The sequence below is a fragment of the Anser cygnoides genome, chromosome 1 (assembly GCF_040182565.1).
Source record: "Anser cygnoides isolate HZ-2024a breed goose chromosome 1, Taihu_goose_T2T_genome, whole genome shotgun sequence".
Classification (NCBI taxonomy): Eukaryota; Metazoa; Chordata; class Aves; order Anseriformes; family Anatidae; genus Anser; species Anser cygnoides.
This window is the reverse complement of record NC_089873.1, coordinates 102564679-102579654: the sequence shown is the minus strand read 5'-3', so window position 1 is coordinate 102579654 and position 14976 is coordinate 102564679. Positions and strand designations below refer to the sequence as shown.

At 52.2% G+C, this 14976-nt stretch overlaps 3 protein-coding genes across 3 annotated transcripts in view; 2 read left to right on the top strand and 1 right to left on the bottom strand.

Annotated features, from left to right (window-relative positions):
- PHB2 (prohibitin 2) overlaps positions 1-14976 on the top strand; it is a 167319-nt gene that overhangs the window by 94799 nt on the left and 57544 nt on the right. The gene's annotated exons all lie outside the window — the stretch shown is intronic.
- CDCA3 (cell division cycle associated 3) lies at positions 22-2720 on the top strand. The gene is made up of 5 exons (XM_067004785.1): positions 22-173; positions 252-381; positions 468-659; positions 1822-1943; positions 2328-2720. The coding sequence occupies exons 1-5, from the start codon at positions 60-62 to the stop codon at positions 2466-2468; spliced, it is 699 nt and encodes a 232-aa protein (XP_066860886.1). The 5' UTR covers positions 22-59; the 3' UTR covers positions 2469-2720.
- On the bottom strand, positions 3569-14834 carry GNB3 (G protein subunit beta 3). Its single transcript, XM_048051567.2, has 10 exons — positions 13163-14834; positions 8883-8984; positions 8252-8290; positions 7977-8083; positions 7813-7876; positions 7534-7696; positions 7367-7433; positions 6162-6363; positions 4836-5052; positions 3569-3992 (listed from the first exon to the last, which is right to left on the bottom strand). The coding sequence occupies exons 2-10, from the start codon at positions 8937-8939 to the stop codon at positions 3886-3888; spliced, it is 1023 nt and encodes a 340-aa protein (XP_047907524.1). The 5' UTR covers positions 8940-8984; positions 13163-14834; the 3' UTR covers positions 3569-3885.

The following is a 14976-nucleotide window of genomic DNA, read 5'->3' as shown; positions in this document are numbered from 1 at the left end:
GGCGCGCGGGAGATTTGAATCGCGGCGGCGGCGGCGGGCGGCGGCAGCGCGGGGCCGCCATGGGCGCCTCCGGCAGCGCCCCCGCCACCCCCGCGCCGCCCCGTGGCCGGCGCCCCGAGCACGTCCGCGACCCGCGCTCCCCCAGCGCCGGCATCCTGCGCACCCCTATCGAGGTACGGCCCCGCTCCCCTCCTCCCCGGGCCGCCCCGCGCTGCCGGCCCCGCCTCAGCGCCCGCTGCTTCCCCCCGCAGGTGCTGAGCTCCCCCCCCGCCGGCGGCAGCCCCCAGCCCGGCCCCGCAGCGGAGGCGGCCGGCCCGGCCGCGGACCCCCGCTCGCCGACGCCCGGCATCTCGCGCACGCCCATGAAGGACGCGCTGAGCGGTGAGTGCGGCCGCGCGCCGCGGGGCAGCGCCCCCAGCACCGGGGGCGCCCCGGCGGGGCTCTGACCGCCGCCTCCCCCCGCGCAGACAGCGTGGAGCGCCTCGTGAAGCAGCTCAGCGAGGCCTTCGGCGTCCAGACCGAGCCGCCGGCAGCCGCACGGCCCCGCCAGGAGCCGGCAGCAGCCCCCGGGAGAGAGGCGGAGCGGCCCCCATCGCCCGGAGGGTGCTGCGAGGCCACCCCGCGGGCCCCACGCCCCGCAGCGACGGCTCCGGCCACGGGTAAGTGCGGGGCGGGGGGTGCCGGTGTCCCCCGGGCTGTGGGGGGGAGCGGGCGGGGCTGGTGGTGCGAGGGGGTCAGGGCCCTGCGCATCTCCTGCAGCACGCGCAGGGCTGGCTTCCTTGCAGACGCTTGGCCTTTGTCCCTTCCTTCCAGCTTAGCAGCCTCCAACCTCCTCGAGCAGCCTGTCCTTACCGCTCTGTAACTGGTAGGCCGGAGGCTCCTCTGGGAATTGTTCTCTTACCTCGCTGGCTTCTGTCGGGAATTGAAAAGTTACGTCCTTAGTCTGCAGTCAGAATTAAAAGTAAACGTACAGGAGTGTTCTTCCCCTGTCTGGGGCAGGCTTGCGGTTTTCGAGATTTATTCAAGGGGACCTTGCAGATTCTCCTTGGGGATTTACTGGGGACAGAAGATGGGAAACGCATCCAAGTGTTATGACTGTCTCTTTAACGTAGATCATGCTTCAGAAAACTGCTGAGCATCTCATATGAGCAATGTCTGAGAGTGCTGGGGCTCTTCTGTGCGGAGCAGGGAATGCTCAGGGATCTTAATTGATATGTGAGGGGAGGGTGTAAAGAGGGTGGTGAAGCCAGGCTCTTTTCACTGGTGCTCAGTGCAAGGATAAGAGGCAATGGGCACAGACTGAAACACAAGAGGTTCTGTCACTGGAACAGGTTACCTGGTGAGACTGTGGAGGCTCCCTCCTTTGAGATCTTCAAAAGCTGCCTGGACAAGGTCCTGGGCAACCTGTTCTAGGTGGTAATGCTTGAGCAGGAGGGTTGGACCAGATAGTCATTAAGGTTGGAGAAGACCTTCAAGATCATCTGGTCCAGCCATCCCCTGAGCATCAATATCACCCACTAAACCACGTCCCTCAGTGCCAGGTCCAACCTTTCCTTGAACACCCCCAGAGATGGTGACTACCACTTCCCTGGGCCACCTGTTTCAATGCTGGATGACTTTCTGAGAAGAAATGTCTCCTAATGTCACCTCCAGGTGACCTCCAGAGATCCCTCAGCCTTTATCTCGTTCTGATCTTTTTACTTCTTGGACAACATTCTTTGTGGAAGCAAGCAGACTAGCTTGTATATGTCAGGAGGCACTTATCATCCAGGACCCAACCGCTTTATTGTGACATGCTGACTTGTTTCCTTCTATCACTAGGAAGCAAGTATGCAAGACGTAAGGCTGGCAACAAAATCATGGTAACATCTGGAGGAAATGGCCGATCTCCCTTCAGTGTCCTACAAGATGATAATTCCCCCAGTGCTTCTGCCCCTCGCCAGGTAAAGCCTAATGCCTCGTACTGTGGGAGGGAGAATGGGCTGAAATAATTCCTTAAATGTCTGTATGGCTCTAGGCTGGAGCTGTGGCCTCCTGTGCCCATAGAACCTGGTGACTTTTCACGTATTTTTCTGTGGGGCAATCTTGTCCCTAGATCCCTTCAGAAACTTGTTCATGTCTGTATCTTCTACTTTACCACAATATTACCCCTTTCAGTGCATCCTTTATTTTCTTATTATGCTCTAGTAAAAAGTCCATCACTCTCAAATACTGGAGTGACTGGCATTGTCAGACTAAGCTGAATGTCCTGAAAATGGATTGTGTTTTACTGAGAACTTACTAACCTTCCATTGTGTTTCACATTGTTTACTTTCTCCCTTCTCTAGGTTAAGAGGCATGTGTTGGGAGAGAACCTTGGGGAGAAGGAAACAGCGGCAGCAGATCTGAGCAGGAACCTCAAAGCTGGGAACTGTCCTTGGAGCGACTTGAACAAAGAGAACCAACAGTGTCCTTTTGTGGAGAACTAGAGACTTCCTTTCCCAGGATCTTGCTGTAATTTGCTTCTGTGCTTTGAGAATCTTCCTGGGTGAGGAATCCTGCAGTAGACTGGAACTCCAGACTTGTCACTTTTTACCTCTGTGTTGGGGGGGAGGAGGAAGGGAAAGAGCCTTCTGTCGTAGCTTTGCATGTGCTATGTACAGTACAAGCTTAGGCTCTCTGTATGTTGGCTGTATTGACTGTACAGTTCTTGCCTGTAACAAATAAATTTATAAACCCTTGCTGTGACTCTATCTGTCTTGATAGAAAAGTTGGAGCACCCTGCTTTCCCGGTGCACCATGTCATCCTCGGACCAAGATTCAGGAACTAATAGTTCAGCCTTCCATTAGCTCTAATGCTCAGCTTTGCCTGTCTATAACAGCCATGGTAGAGCTGAAACTTCTGGGAAGGGTATGGTCCATGTACTACAGAGTGGTCTGGGGAGCTACGGCTTGCAAGCATCAGGACTAATTGACTGTTCTCAGCCAGAGCATAGGTGAACGCCTTCCCCAGGGACTTAGAGGCAGAAGAATGCCTGTGTATGAGATGCTCTCAGGAGAGGATCAGTAGGCAGTATTCACAGGAGGAGAGTTCTGTTTGCAGTAGCTCATTGCTACCCTGGAAATAACATAGTCTGTGGTGCTTACGTCAGCTTTCTTTATTTGCCTGGGTTACAAAGGTCTAGAACAGACTTGGAAGTAGTGGCTGATGGCTACTGGTTAGACAGGGTCACCACACAATACAGGGATGAGCCAAAAAGAGAAGGAACAGCAAGAAGCAAACAATAAATAAGAATAAATAACATTCCCTGGTTCTGGCAGGTCTGAGGGCTACCCTTTCCCCCATTTATGCATAGATAGGACTTGAGCTAAGTTTTCCCAATGGAAAATGAGCCCAATTTTTACTACCTTTTTTGGTAGAGGCTGCATGATACAAATCTCCAACCCCATAAATCTCCAACCCCATGTGTCTCTGGGGCTGCCTGCAGGGACATGACAACCACATGGAGAAGCTAGGTGTAGTTAAGTCAAAGATGGGTGTTGGATAAGGGGTCCTCAGAGGGATGGGTGTCAAGTGTGGGTAGAGGTCTCTGAAGGAAGACGCGGGATCTGAACTGCATTGTGAAGTCCTGAGATGTAAAGAACAGTTGTGTTTTGCAGCCTTCAAGCCTACAAAAGGCTAGAAACTGCTGGGCTTGTTTAGAAGTGGAGAGAAGAGCCAGTGTGTCTGTGCTCCTGCTTCCCCACCCCCCGACCTCTCTTCCTTTCACTCTAGGAGACCCCTACAAGTGACCTGTGTGTAGAGACAAGCGGGAGTGACAAGTAGGCGTTTCTGTTGTGCTCAGCTGGTGATGCTCTCTGCCATGGGCTGTGCTTCCGCTGCTCTTTCCCTCTCTCCTGTCATCCTCAGTTCCAGATCTTGAGGAAGCTGTCCCAGGAGCCAGTGGCAACAGCCATGCCATCCGCTGTCACCCCCAGGCAGCTCACTCTGTTGTCGTGGCCGGACAGGATTCCTGACAGGAGGGGAAGAAGAAAGATTAGCAGAAGAAATGGGGCTGGGAGAGGTGAAGGGCTTGACCGAGCTCACCACAGGCTGTGTACCTACTGCCCCGTGTATCACGCTGTCTGTCCCTGCATAACATGGCTAACAATCTGTACAGGGCTAATATAAACAAACATGCAGAAGAACATCTGTGCATGGCGTACAACTTTGGGATCTCACCAAAGAGCAATGTTCTTGGTCCAGCTAGCTGAATCCTCAGCACAAGAGAGAGTGCTGCTACGTACTTCACCCTAGAGCTATTATCAAATAGTCCTACAAAACTGAGAAATGGCGATGTAGTTGCAGATCAAAAGGTGGGCTGTGGTATAAATTTGCAGAGGCTAGGAGCCACATCTGGAAGAAAAATGGTAACTGGGTGTATCCTTTTGCATGAGCATCACAGAATATCTATCCACAGCTGATGGACAGAAGCTCAGGTCCATGCTCAGCTTGGTGCCTGGCCACCAAGTGGCACTGTGAGCAGCTGGAACAGGCAATCAGCAGAAGCTAGGAGAAAGTGTGAAATAATGGTGCTTGAGAGTAGTTTAGCTAACAGGAATATTGATACTAATTTCCTTTTTGAAGCCATGTTTTTTAAAGGCTTGACCTGCTTAATCTTAAAGCCAACAATTCTTAAGATGGTTTGTAGTACTTACGGCGTGTTCTTTAAGCACAAGGAAGTACTGCAGATCTTTGATTAGTATAGGCTGTGTCCCTTTTAGAAAAATGAGGGCCTTTTCAGGCCTTTTCCTTGCTTTGGAAGGGCTAGGAGACCTTGCAGAGAATGAAAGAAGGGCCTCCAGGAGCCACTCACCCACACGTTCTGCTTTCAGGGAGTCCCAGATGTTGCAGTTGAAGTCGTCGTATCCAGCAAGCAAGAGGCGCCCGCTGCGGGAGAAGGCGACTGACGTGATTCCGCAGATGATGCTTTCGTGAGAGTAAACTATGAGCTCCTGGTCGGCCCGCAGGTCGAAGAGGCGGCAGGTGGCATCATCTGAGCCAGTGCAGATGGCTTCACCGTTAGGGAAGAACTGAGGAGAGCACACCGTATTTTAATCCCTCTGTGTCTTACAGATTTCCTCAACATCTCCGTCCCTCTGCTAACCACCAGAAAGCCAGACTGGCTTGTCAGTAAGACAAGACAATGGATCTTAAAAGTTCAGTCTCCTGAAGCTGGAAGCTGATGCTTCTCCTGAGAGCGAGTAGACCCTTTCCACATTAAGAGAGCCAATGGTCAAGGGGCTAGAACTGTTACAAAATGTCCCAGTGTGTGGGGAAGGATTATTGTCTTTTTAACTCCATCTGCTAGTTTGGGGCTTGGCAGGCACCCACCCATTATCCCTCAGATGGGCTCTGGCAAGTTTCAGGGCTATGAGAGCCTCCGGCTCGCTGGGCTGTCTGAACCTCATGGCCCAGCCTCCGCATACACAGTTCCTTGGTGTGTCCTGCCCGCAGTCCCCAGAGGGGGAAAAAATCTTCAGGAGCAGGTGTGGCAGAAGAACATGTAAGTGGCAGGATAGCCATAGGGGGCAAGTGAGAAAAGCTGTACGTTGCAGGAAGCTGGCAGACTCATTTAATGAGCAGAAAGAGATTAAACTGATACACTTCTTGTCCTGCCACCTCTTTCTAGTGCTCTGATTTGAATCCTTGGGGATGCTTGCCCCCAGGTCTCTCTGCTGTCTCACATGAAGGCTTCCTCTTCAGAAGATCTCCCTGTGATGGTAAGTTACCACCTCTACAAGCTGAAGCTGACTGAGACCCTCAGCTAAATTGGGTATTCCTGCTACCTCACTTGTGTCTTGTGTCAGGGCTCCTAGGTCATGCCTGAGCTGTGGTTTCCAACAGCTGTTACCAGCAAAGCTGCGTCAGCACTTGTGCTGTGCTCCACAAACGATGGTGTACCAGCTGTGTTCGGGCAGGGTTTGGAGAATGGCAGATGCTTTGGTGCCCCGGTGCCTGGGAAGAACCAGCCCCCAAACACCAGTGAACTCAGCCCCTCTGCTTCAGGCTGCATTCTGAGACCCTTCTTCCCCACACCGCTGTGACAGCCTCTTTCAGCTTTGACCTGAGACACGATTTCATGCTGGCCCACCCTCCGTTTTCTTTGTTTCCCCTCCCACCATGCAGATGGCATACGTACACAGATGGCGTTGATATCAGACTCGTGCCCTGAGAAGGTCTGACGGCAGGTGCCCTCCCGCACGTCCCACAGTTTGGCAGTAGCATCGCAGGCCCCAGAGATGAACAGCTTGAAGTCCGGAGAGACCGCCAAGCTCATGCAGTCTCCAGTGTGGCCCAGGAACACCGTCTTCTGCTGCCCTGTCTCGATGTCCCAGAGCGCGCTGTGGCAGAGGAGAGAACTTCTCAGAGCCAGGACAACTCTATTAGCTGGGATGAAGAATTGTCCGACTCACAAACAAAAGGAGGGAAGTCGTGGACCTGGCTACCACATGGGAAGATGGATGAAAATGTACAGAAGGAAATATGTTCACAGCTGTTGCTGTTCATACCTTAACCGAAGCAGAGTTAGACTAAGGCTGAGGGTGTGTGTGTGGTGTGACAGTATTCCCATAACTGCAACAATTGAAGGGGATGCTGAGAGAATGTAAGAGATACCCAAAGAAAAACAGCCAAAAAAAGTCTGCCACACTTGTAGGATGCATGGGACACGGTCACTGGGCTCACGCACTACAGGCAGGCAAATGAATCCCTTGTAGCTTTGGTCTCTGATGGAAATGCCACGTTCCAACTCACCCTCATTCAAGAGGTTCTTCCAAAGCGGGTGTTGGGTTGGGGTGGGGGTGAGTAAAGACTCAGAACTGCTCAGTCACAACACAGAGATACTTGAGAACCAGGAACCAAAGGATTCAGTCACTGGCTCTGCACAGGTCCCTTTTGTAAGGGATAGGATCTGAGAAAGGGACGGTGTTACGTAGGATCCATGCAAATTTAAAATGCTTTCTGTCCTGGGATAAACACTGTGCTTTGTGAGAGCTGGGGATATGGTCCTTGCTTCACCAGTACACACCTGCATCGTGATCTGACCTCCATAGGGAAAAGAAGCACCTGCCAAGGGAGGCACAAGCAATCTGGCTTCCTAATTTGCTTTGTGTGGTCTCCAGGTAAAAAAAATCATCCTTATATCTCATGGGAAGGAGGGTGCTGCAGAGTGAAACGGCATCACGTCCTGAGCTCTTGGAGCCAGAGGAGCTGCACAGAGGAGCTGCTCCTAAGGTCACACTTCACTCTGAGGTGGAGTTTTCCCAAAACGCAGTATGCTGGGGGACCAACGTGAGTTTTCAGTGTGATTTCTCATGTCAATAAGATACACAAGATAACACTCACCACGTGGTATCTCCAGAGCTAGTCACAATGTTGTTGTCATCGAGAAATCGGCAGCAGGAGAGGTAACCTGGAAAGTGGGAGCAAGCAAGTGTGAGAAACAGGACAGGGCTAAAAGAGTGAGGTTTGGAAGCAGAGGGCAGCCAGGCTGCAGGAGGCAGCACACCCACCTGTATGGGCTGAGAGCTCTCTGCTCACTTTGACATTGCCTTCACGAGTCTTGAGGTTGTAGATGGAGCACATGTTGTCAAGACCCCCGCAGGCCACAAAATTGCCCGAGGGGGCATAGGCACAGGTCATAACCCAGGAAGAACGCAAAGGGATGGCGTGAACCTGGGAGGACAAGAAACAGTGTCTGGACTCTGGCAGCAGAGGATTTGGGAGAGCAGGGCGAGGGCACTAGCTCCGAGAGGACCCACTGCAGTTCGCAGCATCCACCCGACACCTACCTTGTTAGTTGTGTACGTGTCCCACACAATCAGTTTCCCGTCTTGTGAGGCACTGACCAGGAGTCTGTGAGAGAGGAACAAGATCACGTTAGCAAATTTTCTCTTGTCAGAGCCTTCTTTCCCAGGTGGTGCTGGGCACTCAGCAGATCAGCAGCATCTCTCACTTGGAGTCCGTCGACCAGTGCATGGCATAGATCTTGGCCAGGTGCCCACGCAGGGTCCTTCGGGTCCGCATCTGAATGCGACCAACAACCTCCACACCGGCCACGATCTGAGGAGAGAGTAGGGGGAGGGAAAGAATTAATCTTGGGCTGACAGGGGCTGTACTGCTCCCCACATCCCTGCCTCCTGATTCCCTCCTGGTTGGAGAGAGTGCCCCCTTGGAGCGGTGCTAGCTGCCCTCATGCAGACTCGCCTGCCAAACAGCCCCGAACCTTACCTGAGCAAGTGTTGTGTCTGCACAAGCTTTCCGGGCATCCTGGAGAAGAGACAACAGAGCATGAAACAGGAAAAAGCTGTGTGGTAAAGGCAACAGCAAGTAAAGTTCAGAAACATCTCCCAAAGGCTCATTTAAAGTGTGGGCTGCAAGAGGTAGGAACTGTGGTTTTGCAGGGTTTAAACTGTGCCCAGCAAAGGGGGCTCCTGGCCTGTGAGCAGGGCTCCTCAGCACCAAACGAACAATAGGTAGGTGAGTCAAAAGCTGCTCAGCACCCAGTTCCCTGTGCAACATTTTTCCATGGATCCTCCAGGCTGGCAGAACACCCACTGTCTCCCAGACAGAGGAGGCCTGGGGATGAATTACGGCCTTTGCTCCCCTGCAGACATGATGCCCGTGTCCACTTCCTTCTCACCCTTATAGTGTCTCCTTGTCTCTCCCTTCCTCTCCCCTTCTTCCCCCTGTACTATGAAGATCTCCATTAGCACTTAAAGGTCTGTGCAGAACTGCAGAGGGCCCCAAGGATGTACAAGGAGAAAGCTCAGCTCCAAGTTGAGGCTGAGGAGGGGAACTTGGAGGCTTGGATATAAGGAATAGACACTGCCAGCAGTTTCATGACTGTTGCCAGCATTACCGCAATCTGCTTCTTCAGCTGCTCAGCCTCCTGCTTCATCTGTTCCATTTCCCCCATCTTTCTGAGCTAGAGGTGACTCTTCCACGTGGGACAACCTTGAATCTGGGAAGACAAATCAAAGGAGAAAGGTGTCAGGTAGAAAAGGGCATTTATATGACTGCTCAGTTATGGAAACGTACCAGGCCTGAGCAACCATTTCTTGGTCGAATGATGGGATGTTGTGCTGTATCTGGTCAAAGCCCTTTGCATTTGGGAAGGTCATATGGACCTGATCAAAGGCCCGTTTTCTGTTGTGTCCTGCTTACATGAACACTGGGAAACTGAAGAACTCCAGAACCTCTTGCTGAGGTTCTGCTGCACTTGCCCTCTTGTTTCTTTATTTATGACATCTCCACGTAAGGGCTTACAAAGCCGTGAATCCTCTACCTGTCCATGTCCAAGTTGTCCATATCAGCTCCAGGAGGAGGAAACTTGAGAGGAGCCCAGTGACTGTGGGACCAATTTCCTATCCTTTGTCGTAGGTAAAGCATTAACAAGGCAGAGATCACCAGTTCTTTTATCCATCATGGAAATCTGGGGTCTGTTGAGTTCCTCTGTCAGTGTTCCCTTCTAGTTTACAATTAAAAAGGAAAAAAAAAAGTGGATGCCTAGGGAAGGATCCAAGAATAACACAGACAGAAAGTGGTATTTCTCCTACTTTCCTAGCCCCAGATTTTCACTGTTTTCCAAAGCTAGAGGCAGCATTACTGTATGCAAGTCACTGGGGATTTTTTCTTCTACGCTTTTGTTCAGTAACTTTTTGTGCCCTTGCCAAAGTGTAGTATCCTCAGTGATACTAAACTTTGACAGTGGTGAGTACTTCCACAGCTTAGTGGCATGCCCTGTGTTGAAGTTCCTGGTTCTGATACTCCCAACAGACACTAGTCCCACTTGGCATTTTTCAGTTTTTGAGTTGGAAGAACTAGCAAATAACTGGTCTCTATTCACCCCAGTGTCATACAGTAGTTTATAGATCTTTGTCATAGTCCTCTTCATACATCTGTTTTGCAGACTGCAGAGCACACTTAGTCATTCCTTCCATGTGAGCCGTTGCATCTCATCACCTCTGTTGTTCTCTAAGCCCTTTTCAGTTGTTTACAGAACACAGATGATGTGCTTGCATAGTGAAGGCAACGAACCAGGACTGTAATTCATATTCAAGATACAGGAAGACTACATGATTACACAGCATTTCTGTTTTGTTCTCTCATTCTTTTCTGTTAGGTGTACTTAAAACTTCACCAGTGATTCTAGTCTTCTCTCTTGTAGACAAATGTGCTCTTTATTATTTCACTCTTTCTCCTGGGTAGGCGTGAGTGTCCAGATGTGCTCCAGGTGTTTTTAATCATTAAAACTGGCACTTTGCCCTAGGGCCAAGACGACTCCAGCAGCACCCGCAGACTCTCTCCTTGTACTCCCTGTGAGGCACATTGTCTCCATCCCCTCCGGCCTGTTGCCTGAAGGCCTCGCTTCTTCTATGTCAGGCTGCTCCCTTTGCTGTCTCCCCCAGCTCCCCTAAAATATGCATTTGTCCCAGGGAGAGGCTATTTCAGATTATACCTTGCGGAGAAGGACTGTACCTGCTGCCTGCACGCCTGACTGGAGTTACAGCACTGCCGCCCCTTTCCTGCTCCCTACCCCGCACTGGCTGTGGCCAGCTGGCTCCAGCATGTGGCGGGGGAGCAGGAGAGGGGCCCAGGGCTGCGCTGACAGAGCCCGGAGGCACGTACCACAAAGACGGCCTGGGGCTGCCAGCCTCAGCTACGCTGAAGGACAGGGAGAGATCAGCACCTGAGCTGCCTCCTTTCCACTGTTTTTTCCTTCTTTTTGTCTCGACACAACGGTGATGATGGGGTTCCTCTCAGAAGGGGACAAAGCTGGACATGGATGAATAACACTGCCCCCCAAAACCCACCTGAATGCACTTCTTTGGGAAGGGTTTGGACACCTCACTCCATCTCTCAGATAACTGGCAGACTGAGGGGATACTGGAGAAGGCCTTGCAGCTTTCAGTAGGAGGCTCCACAAGATAACGTGGTGTTTGCCCCTCAGCTTCGGTGTACGAACTCCAGACGCCGTGTCCAGCTCTGGTCACTGCCTTCCAGCACACCAAGTGGCAAACCTGGACTTTCAGCCGCTCTGCGGACACCAGCTCTATCGTTATGGTGCAAACCTTCCCGTCTGTTTTCCCCAGGACTTATCCTGCCTCCCCAGCACCATGTCTCTGCAGCCCTCGGCGTTGGATGCCTTTTCTTGCTGGGCCACCTCTTCCTGCTCACTCCCTCCTTCCAGTCTTCTGGACTTCTTGTGGACTTCTGTTTCTGTTTGCCCAGACCTGCACACAGATGGGAGCCTTGTTCTCTTTCCTCCCGTTCTCCTACAGTTCCTGCCCCAGCTGAAGCTGGCTGCATGCATGTGCCCCAGCACCTGCTGGGTCCCCAGACCCTCATGCATGTTTCCTGTTTTGTTTTTTTGTGTTTTTTTTTTTTTTTTAAACCAGTCTCTTTCCTTTCCATCGTGTATTTTTTCTCAACCCTGGCACTAGCACGGGCGAGCCAGCTCACAGGTACCTTCCCCGCAAAGTTTCACGACCAGACGAGGGGCTTTCGTTGCTGGCAGGAAGATCAAAGGGCAGGGGCATGATGTGAAGGACGGATAAAAAAGGCTAAATATAGAGAAGGTGCAGCTCGGGGTCAGGACTCCGTCCGAACCTTTAAATCCCTTTGAGGGAACAATCTAAATGAAGTTGGGAATTGTTCTCAGCCTCAGAAGGACAAGGAGCCACAGACAAACGATAATAATAGCTCCAGCTTTACCTGTCGTTTCCACCCATCACGTCCCAATGAAATTTGTTCAGTGAGCTACCTAGTCCCCAGCGGAGTGCAGCTGCCTCCCAGGAGGACCACAGCAGGTGTGCAGGAGAGGAGCTTGTCATGTAAATTTAGGGCAGGAAATGGGGGAATGGAGTCCAGCAGGAACACGGAAAGTGGAATGGAGTTTGGAGCCTGGCCAAGGCGTGTTGCTGCCCTAATCAGGACTTTAGGGGTGCACGTTGCCTGTGGACCTGCAGCTTAGCTCATGGTAGCTGCCCAGACTGTTTTTATGGGTAAAGACTACCAAATGGTGCACTCTGCGTGCTTTCTGGAAGTAATGGCCCTTCAGACAGCAGTGGAAACCAAGTTGTTAGGTACCTTTGAAAAAGCAGTTTCATTTCTTTTGCTCTCCAACACGATGACGACACTGAGCTCTTTTCCCTCCTGCCTTTTCTGACAAACTTGCTGGAGGCACCTGCTGTAGCACTTCTGTGGGCAGCCAGACCCATCCGGAGCCCTTTGGGTGCCTGCTCACAGCAGACCAAACTCCTCCACCTTCTTCCTCCTCCTGCCTTTTTCTGCCTCACCACGACTTTGCAGGGCAGCAGCTACGTCCCTTGAACAAAGTTAGAGCAGGAGCCCGTGCTGCACCCTGGGGAACCGTCCTGCCGAGCCACCTGCATCGCTTCCTCCTGGGAAGGGGGATGCAAGCAGTGGGTGGGAAGAAAGGGGAATTGAACCCCCTAATTTTCTAGCCTCTGGGTAGATTCCCCCACACTAGGGAGGGAGCGGTCTCTCTGTGGGATGCTGGGAGAGCGCTGAAAATAGAAAAGGGAAAGGTGCAGAAGGGAAGACTGAATATTAGCAGACAGCATCCCTGGGTCTCTGTGTAATCCCCTGGCTGGCCTTGCATGCTCGCCCTGGTGACCCTAGGCTCCTTGCAGAGCCGGATGCAGAGATGATCCCCTTCTCCTGTCATGGAGATCAAAGGCCAGGGTAAAATTACCCTGCTCTCTTCCTCTCTTTCTGCGGGCTGCTTCTTCATCCAGAAAAGCAGCCGACTGCAAAGAGGTGCGTGCAGGAGCCCACCGGGCGCGCAGGACTGCGTGTGGGTGGCGAGTGCCAGGTCCCTCAGGGGAGGCACTGACCCCCTCTTCCAGTCTGGAAGATGGTGCAATTTACCTGCCAAGGGGAGAACGAGCGACCCCATCCCAGTGCGAAGCCTACCATCGCTGTAAAGATACCTCAGCATTAGCCCCAGCTTCTTCTACACCATGTTCTTCCTCCCTCATCTTCAGACGCCTGCACGTGGAACCAGTTCTCGTACAAAGTCTCTAATAGCCGCCACAGCACCAGACCAAGAAACCTAGGGTCCCAAGTACCAGATCCACCAAAGCAACCTCACAGATTACAAGGTGGCATCCTTACCGGGCTCTGCAGCACGAGATGGGTTTCAGTCCCCCCGGGATGGGACTCACGGCCTGCCTCCCTCGCTGAGAACAGCTCCCTGCTGGCCAGAAGCTCCTCGTCCCCTTGCAGTCCCCGGTCAGCGCTGCCCTGTCCAGCCAGCGAGCCTCTGGCTCCCTCTCCACTCCTCAGCCTCTCCCAGGACTTATCTCCCCATGGGGAGCTGGAAGGCTCTGGACGGGAGGGGCTGGGGGAGGGCTGATTCCAGGAGCAGCGTCAGGCAAATTAAATCAGACACCAGAGACTTGGGGAAATCGGATTGGGACATAATGCAAAGCAGGTGGATGGGGAGGGGTGAAAAGAGAGAGTAGCACGCTGCTCCTGAAGGGGAAGAAATCATCACGGGCAGGTTTGACTTCCTTTGTTTAGATTAGCAGCAAACTAATAAAGCAAAGATTAGCCAGAACCATCTAGGATTATAAACCACTGGGGCAGGGCTTGCTGCACCTCGTGGTCCACAGGAATCGCCTTTTTCCTGGAGACAGTGTGCCACTTGTGCCCTGGGCGAGATGAGAAGAGGGGACAGTGTCACCCATGGTGGCTCTGCCAAAGGAAAACCCACAACGTTTTCCCCGTGGGAAAACAGCCTCTCTGGGCAGCAAGCTGAACTCCGCATGGGGAAAACAGAACTGGGCGCAGGGGCCAGGGGCGGCAAAAGATTTGGTGGCGTGCCTTTTGGCAGCCACTTTAGTGGGATGCTGCAGGGGGATTATCTTGGCCTCAATCTCTTTTAATCTCTCCCACAGCTTTGGCCCAAGCCTGAGATAAATACCTTTTAACGGATCTCATCTGACGTCAGGAGGCCATCACTCTAATCACCCGAGCCACCTTTGGACAGAGCGAACCAGAGCTGTGGATGCTGGTCCCACACCCTTCCAACGGGGTCTTGTCAAGCAGGTGCCATCCAGCACCCCCATATAAATCACCGTGAGGGACCTGTGAGTGCTAGGACCTTCTGCTAGGAATGGGGAATTTGAAATGCATGTGCCACATTTTCTTTTTTCTGGGGTCTTGGGAAGGATATAAGGCAAAAAAAGGATGCTGATGCAGGTTTCCCCAGCTTGCATGCTAAGGAATGCCAGGATTCAGAATGGGGAAAAGCTTCCCTGCTCCAGTTCTGCTCCTCCAGTATTACGAAGATGGGGCTGAGCACAAGAGCTTCCACTGGGCAGGGGCCTTGAGCCGACAGCAAAGAGGGGAGCACCTGCATACACACCTTACACCACCAGCCCTGACTCTCCAGTTCTTCCCTTCCAAACCATGGTTGCAGTCTCCATGCACAGCTCTCATCGAGGCCCGCTTCACAACTCTGATGCTTCCCAGAAAAAGGGTCACTGCTCTTTTTGATGCCCCATATCCACCTCATTCAATTCCTGTTTGGCTACAATATAATCCCATCTCTGGACACTAATCCCCTGGGCAGTGACAGCAGATTGTCTTTATATCAGCATAGAAAATGATAAACAAAATATCTCTTCTGCTTTCAGGGACAATTTGGTGAATGGAGAAAAAAAAAAAAAAAAAAGAGGCCCTGCTACAGTGAAATGTGAGTGTACAGTACTTTTTCTTAAAGGTACTTCCCTCCCTTCCCAGTGGGTTAGTCATGGCAGCAGCTAGAGCTGACTTTCTTGCCCTCCCTTATTGGAAGTATCTGGCATCTGGGCAAATACTTTGTTTTCTCCCACTGAGGGCTCAATCTCCTTCCATCATTTAATTTTCACCAGCATCCCATCTACATGTGTCCCCTCACGGTGTACAGACTCAAGCTCCCACCA

Excerpts from the sequence above, each read along its gene's own strand:
- CDCA3 (XM_067004785.1), top strand. The coding sequence starts at position 60 with ATGGGCGCCTCCGGCAGCGCCCCCGCCACCCCCGCGCCGCCCCGTGGC. Across the intron at positions 174-251 it reads TCCTGCGCACCCCTATCGAG|GTGCTGAGCTCCCCCCCCGC; the intron begins GTACGGCCCCGC and ends TTCCCCCCGCAG. Across the intron at positions 1,944-2,327 it reads GTGCTTCTGCCCCTCGCCAG|GTTAAGAGGCATGTGTTGGG; the intron begins GTAAAGCCTAAT and ends TCCCTTCTCTAG.
- GNB3 (XM_048051567.2), bottom strand. The coding sequence starts at position 8,939 with ATGGGGGAAATGGAACAGATGAAGCAGGAGGCTGAGCAGCTGAAGAAG. Across the intron at positions 5,053-6,161 it reads CTGATATCAACGCCATCTGT|TTCTTCCCTAACGGTGAAGC; the intron begins GTACGTATGCCA and ends TGCTCTCCTCAG. Across the intron at positions 3,993-4,835 it reads CCTGAAAGCAGAACGTGTGG|GAATCCTGTCCGGCCACGAC; the intron begins GTGAGTGGCTCC and ends CCCTCCTGTCAG.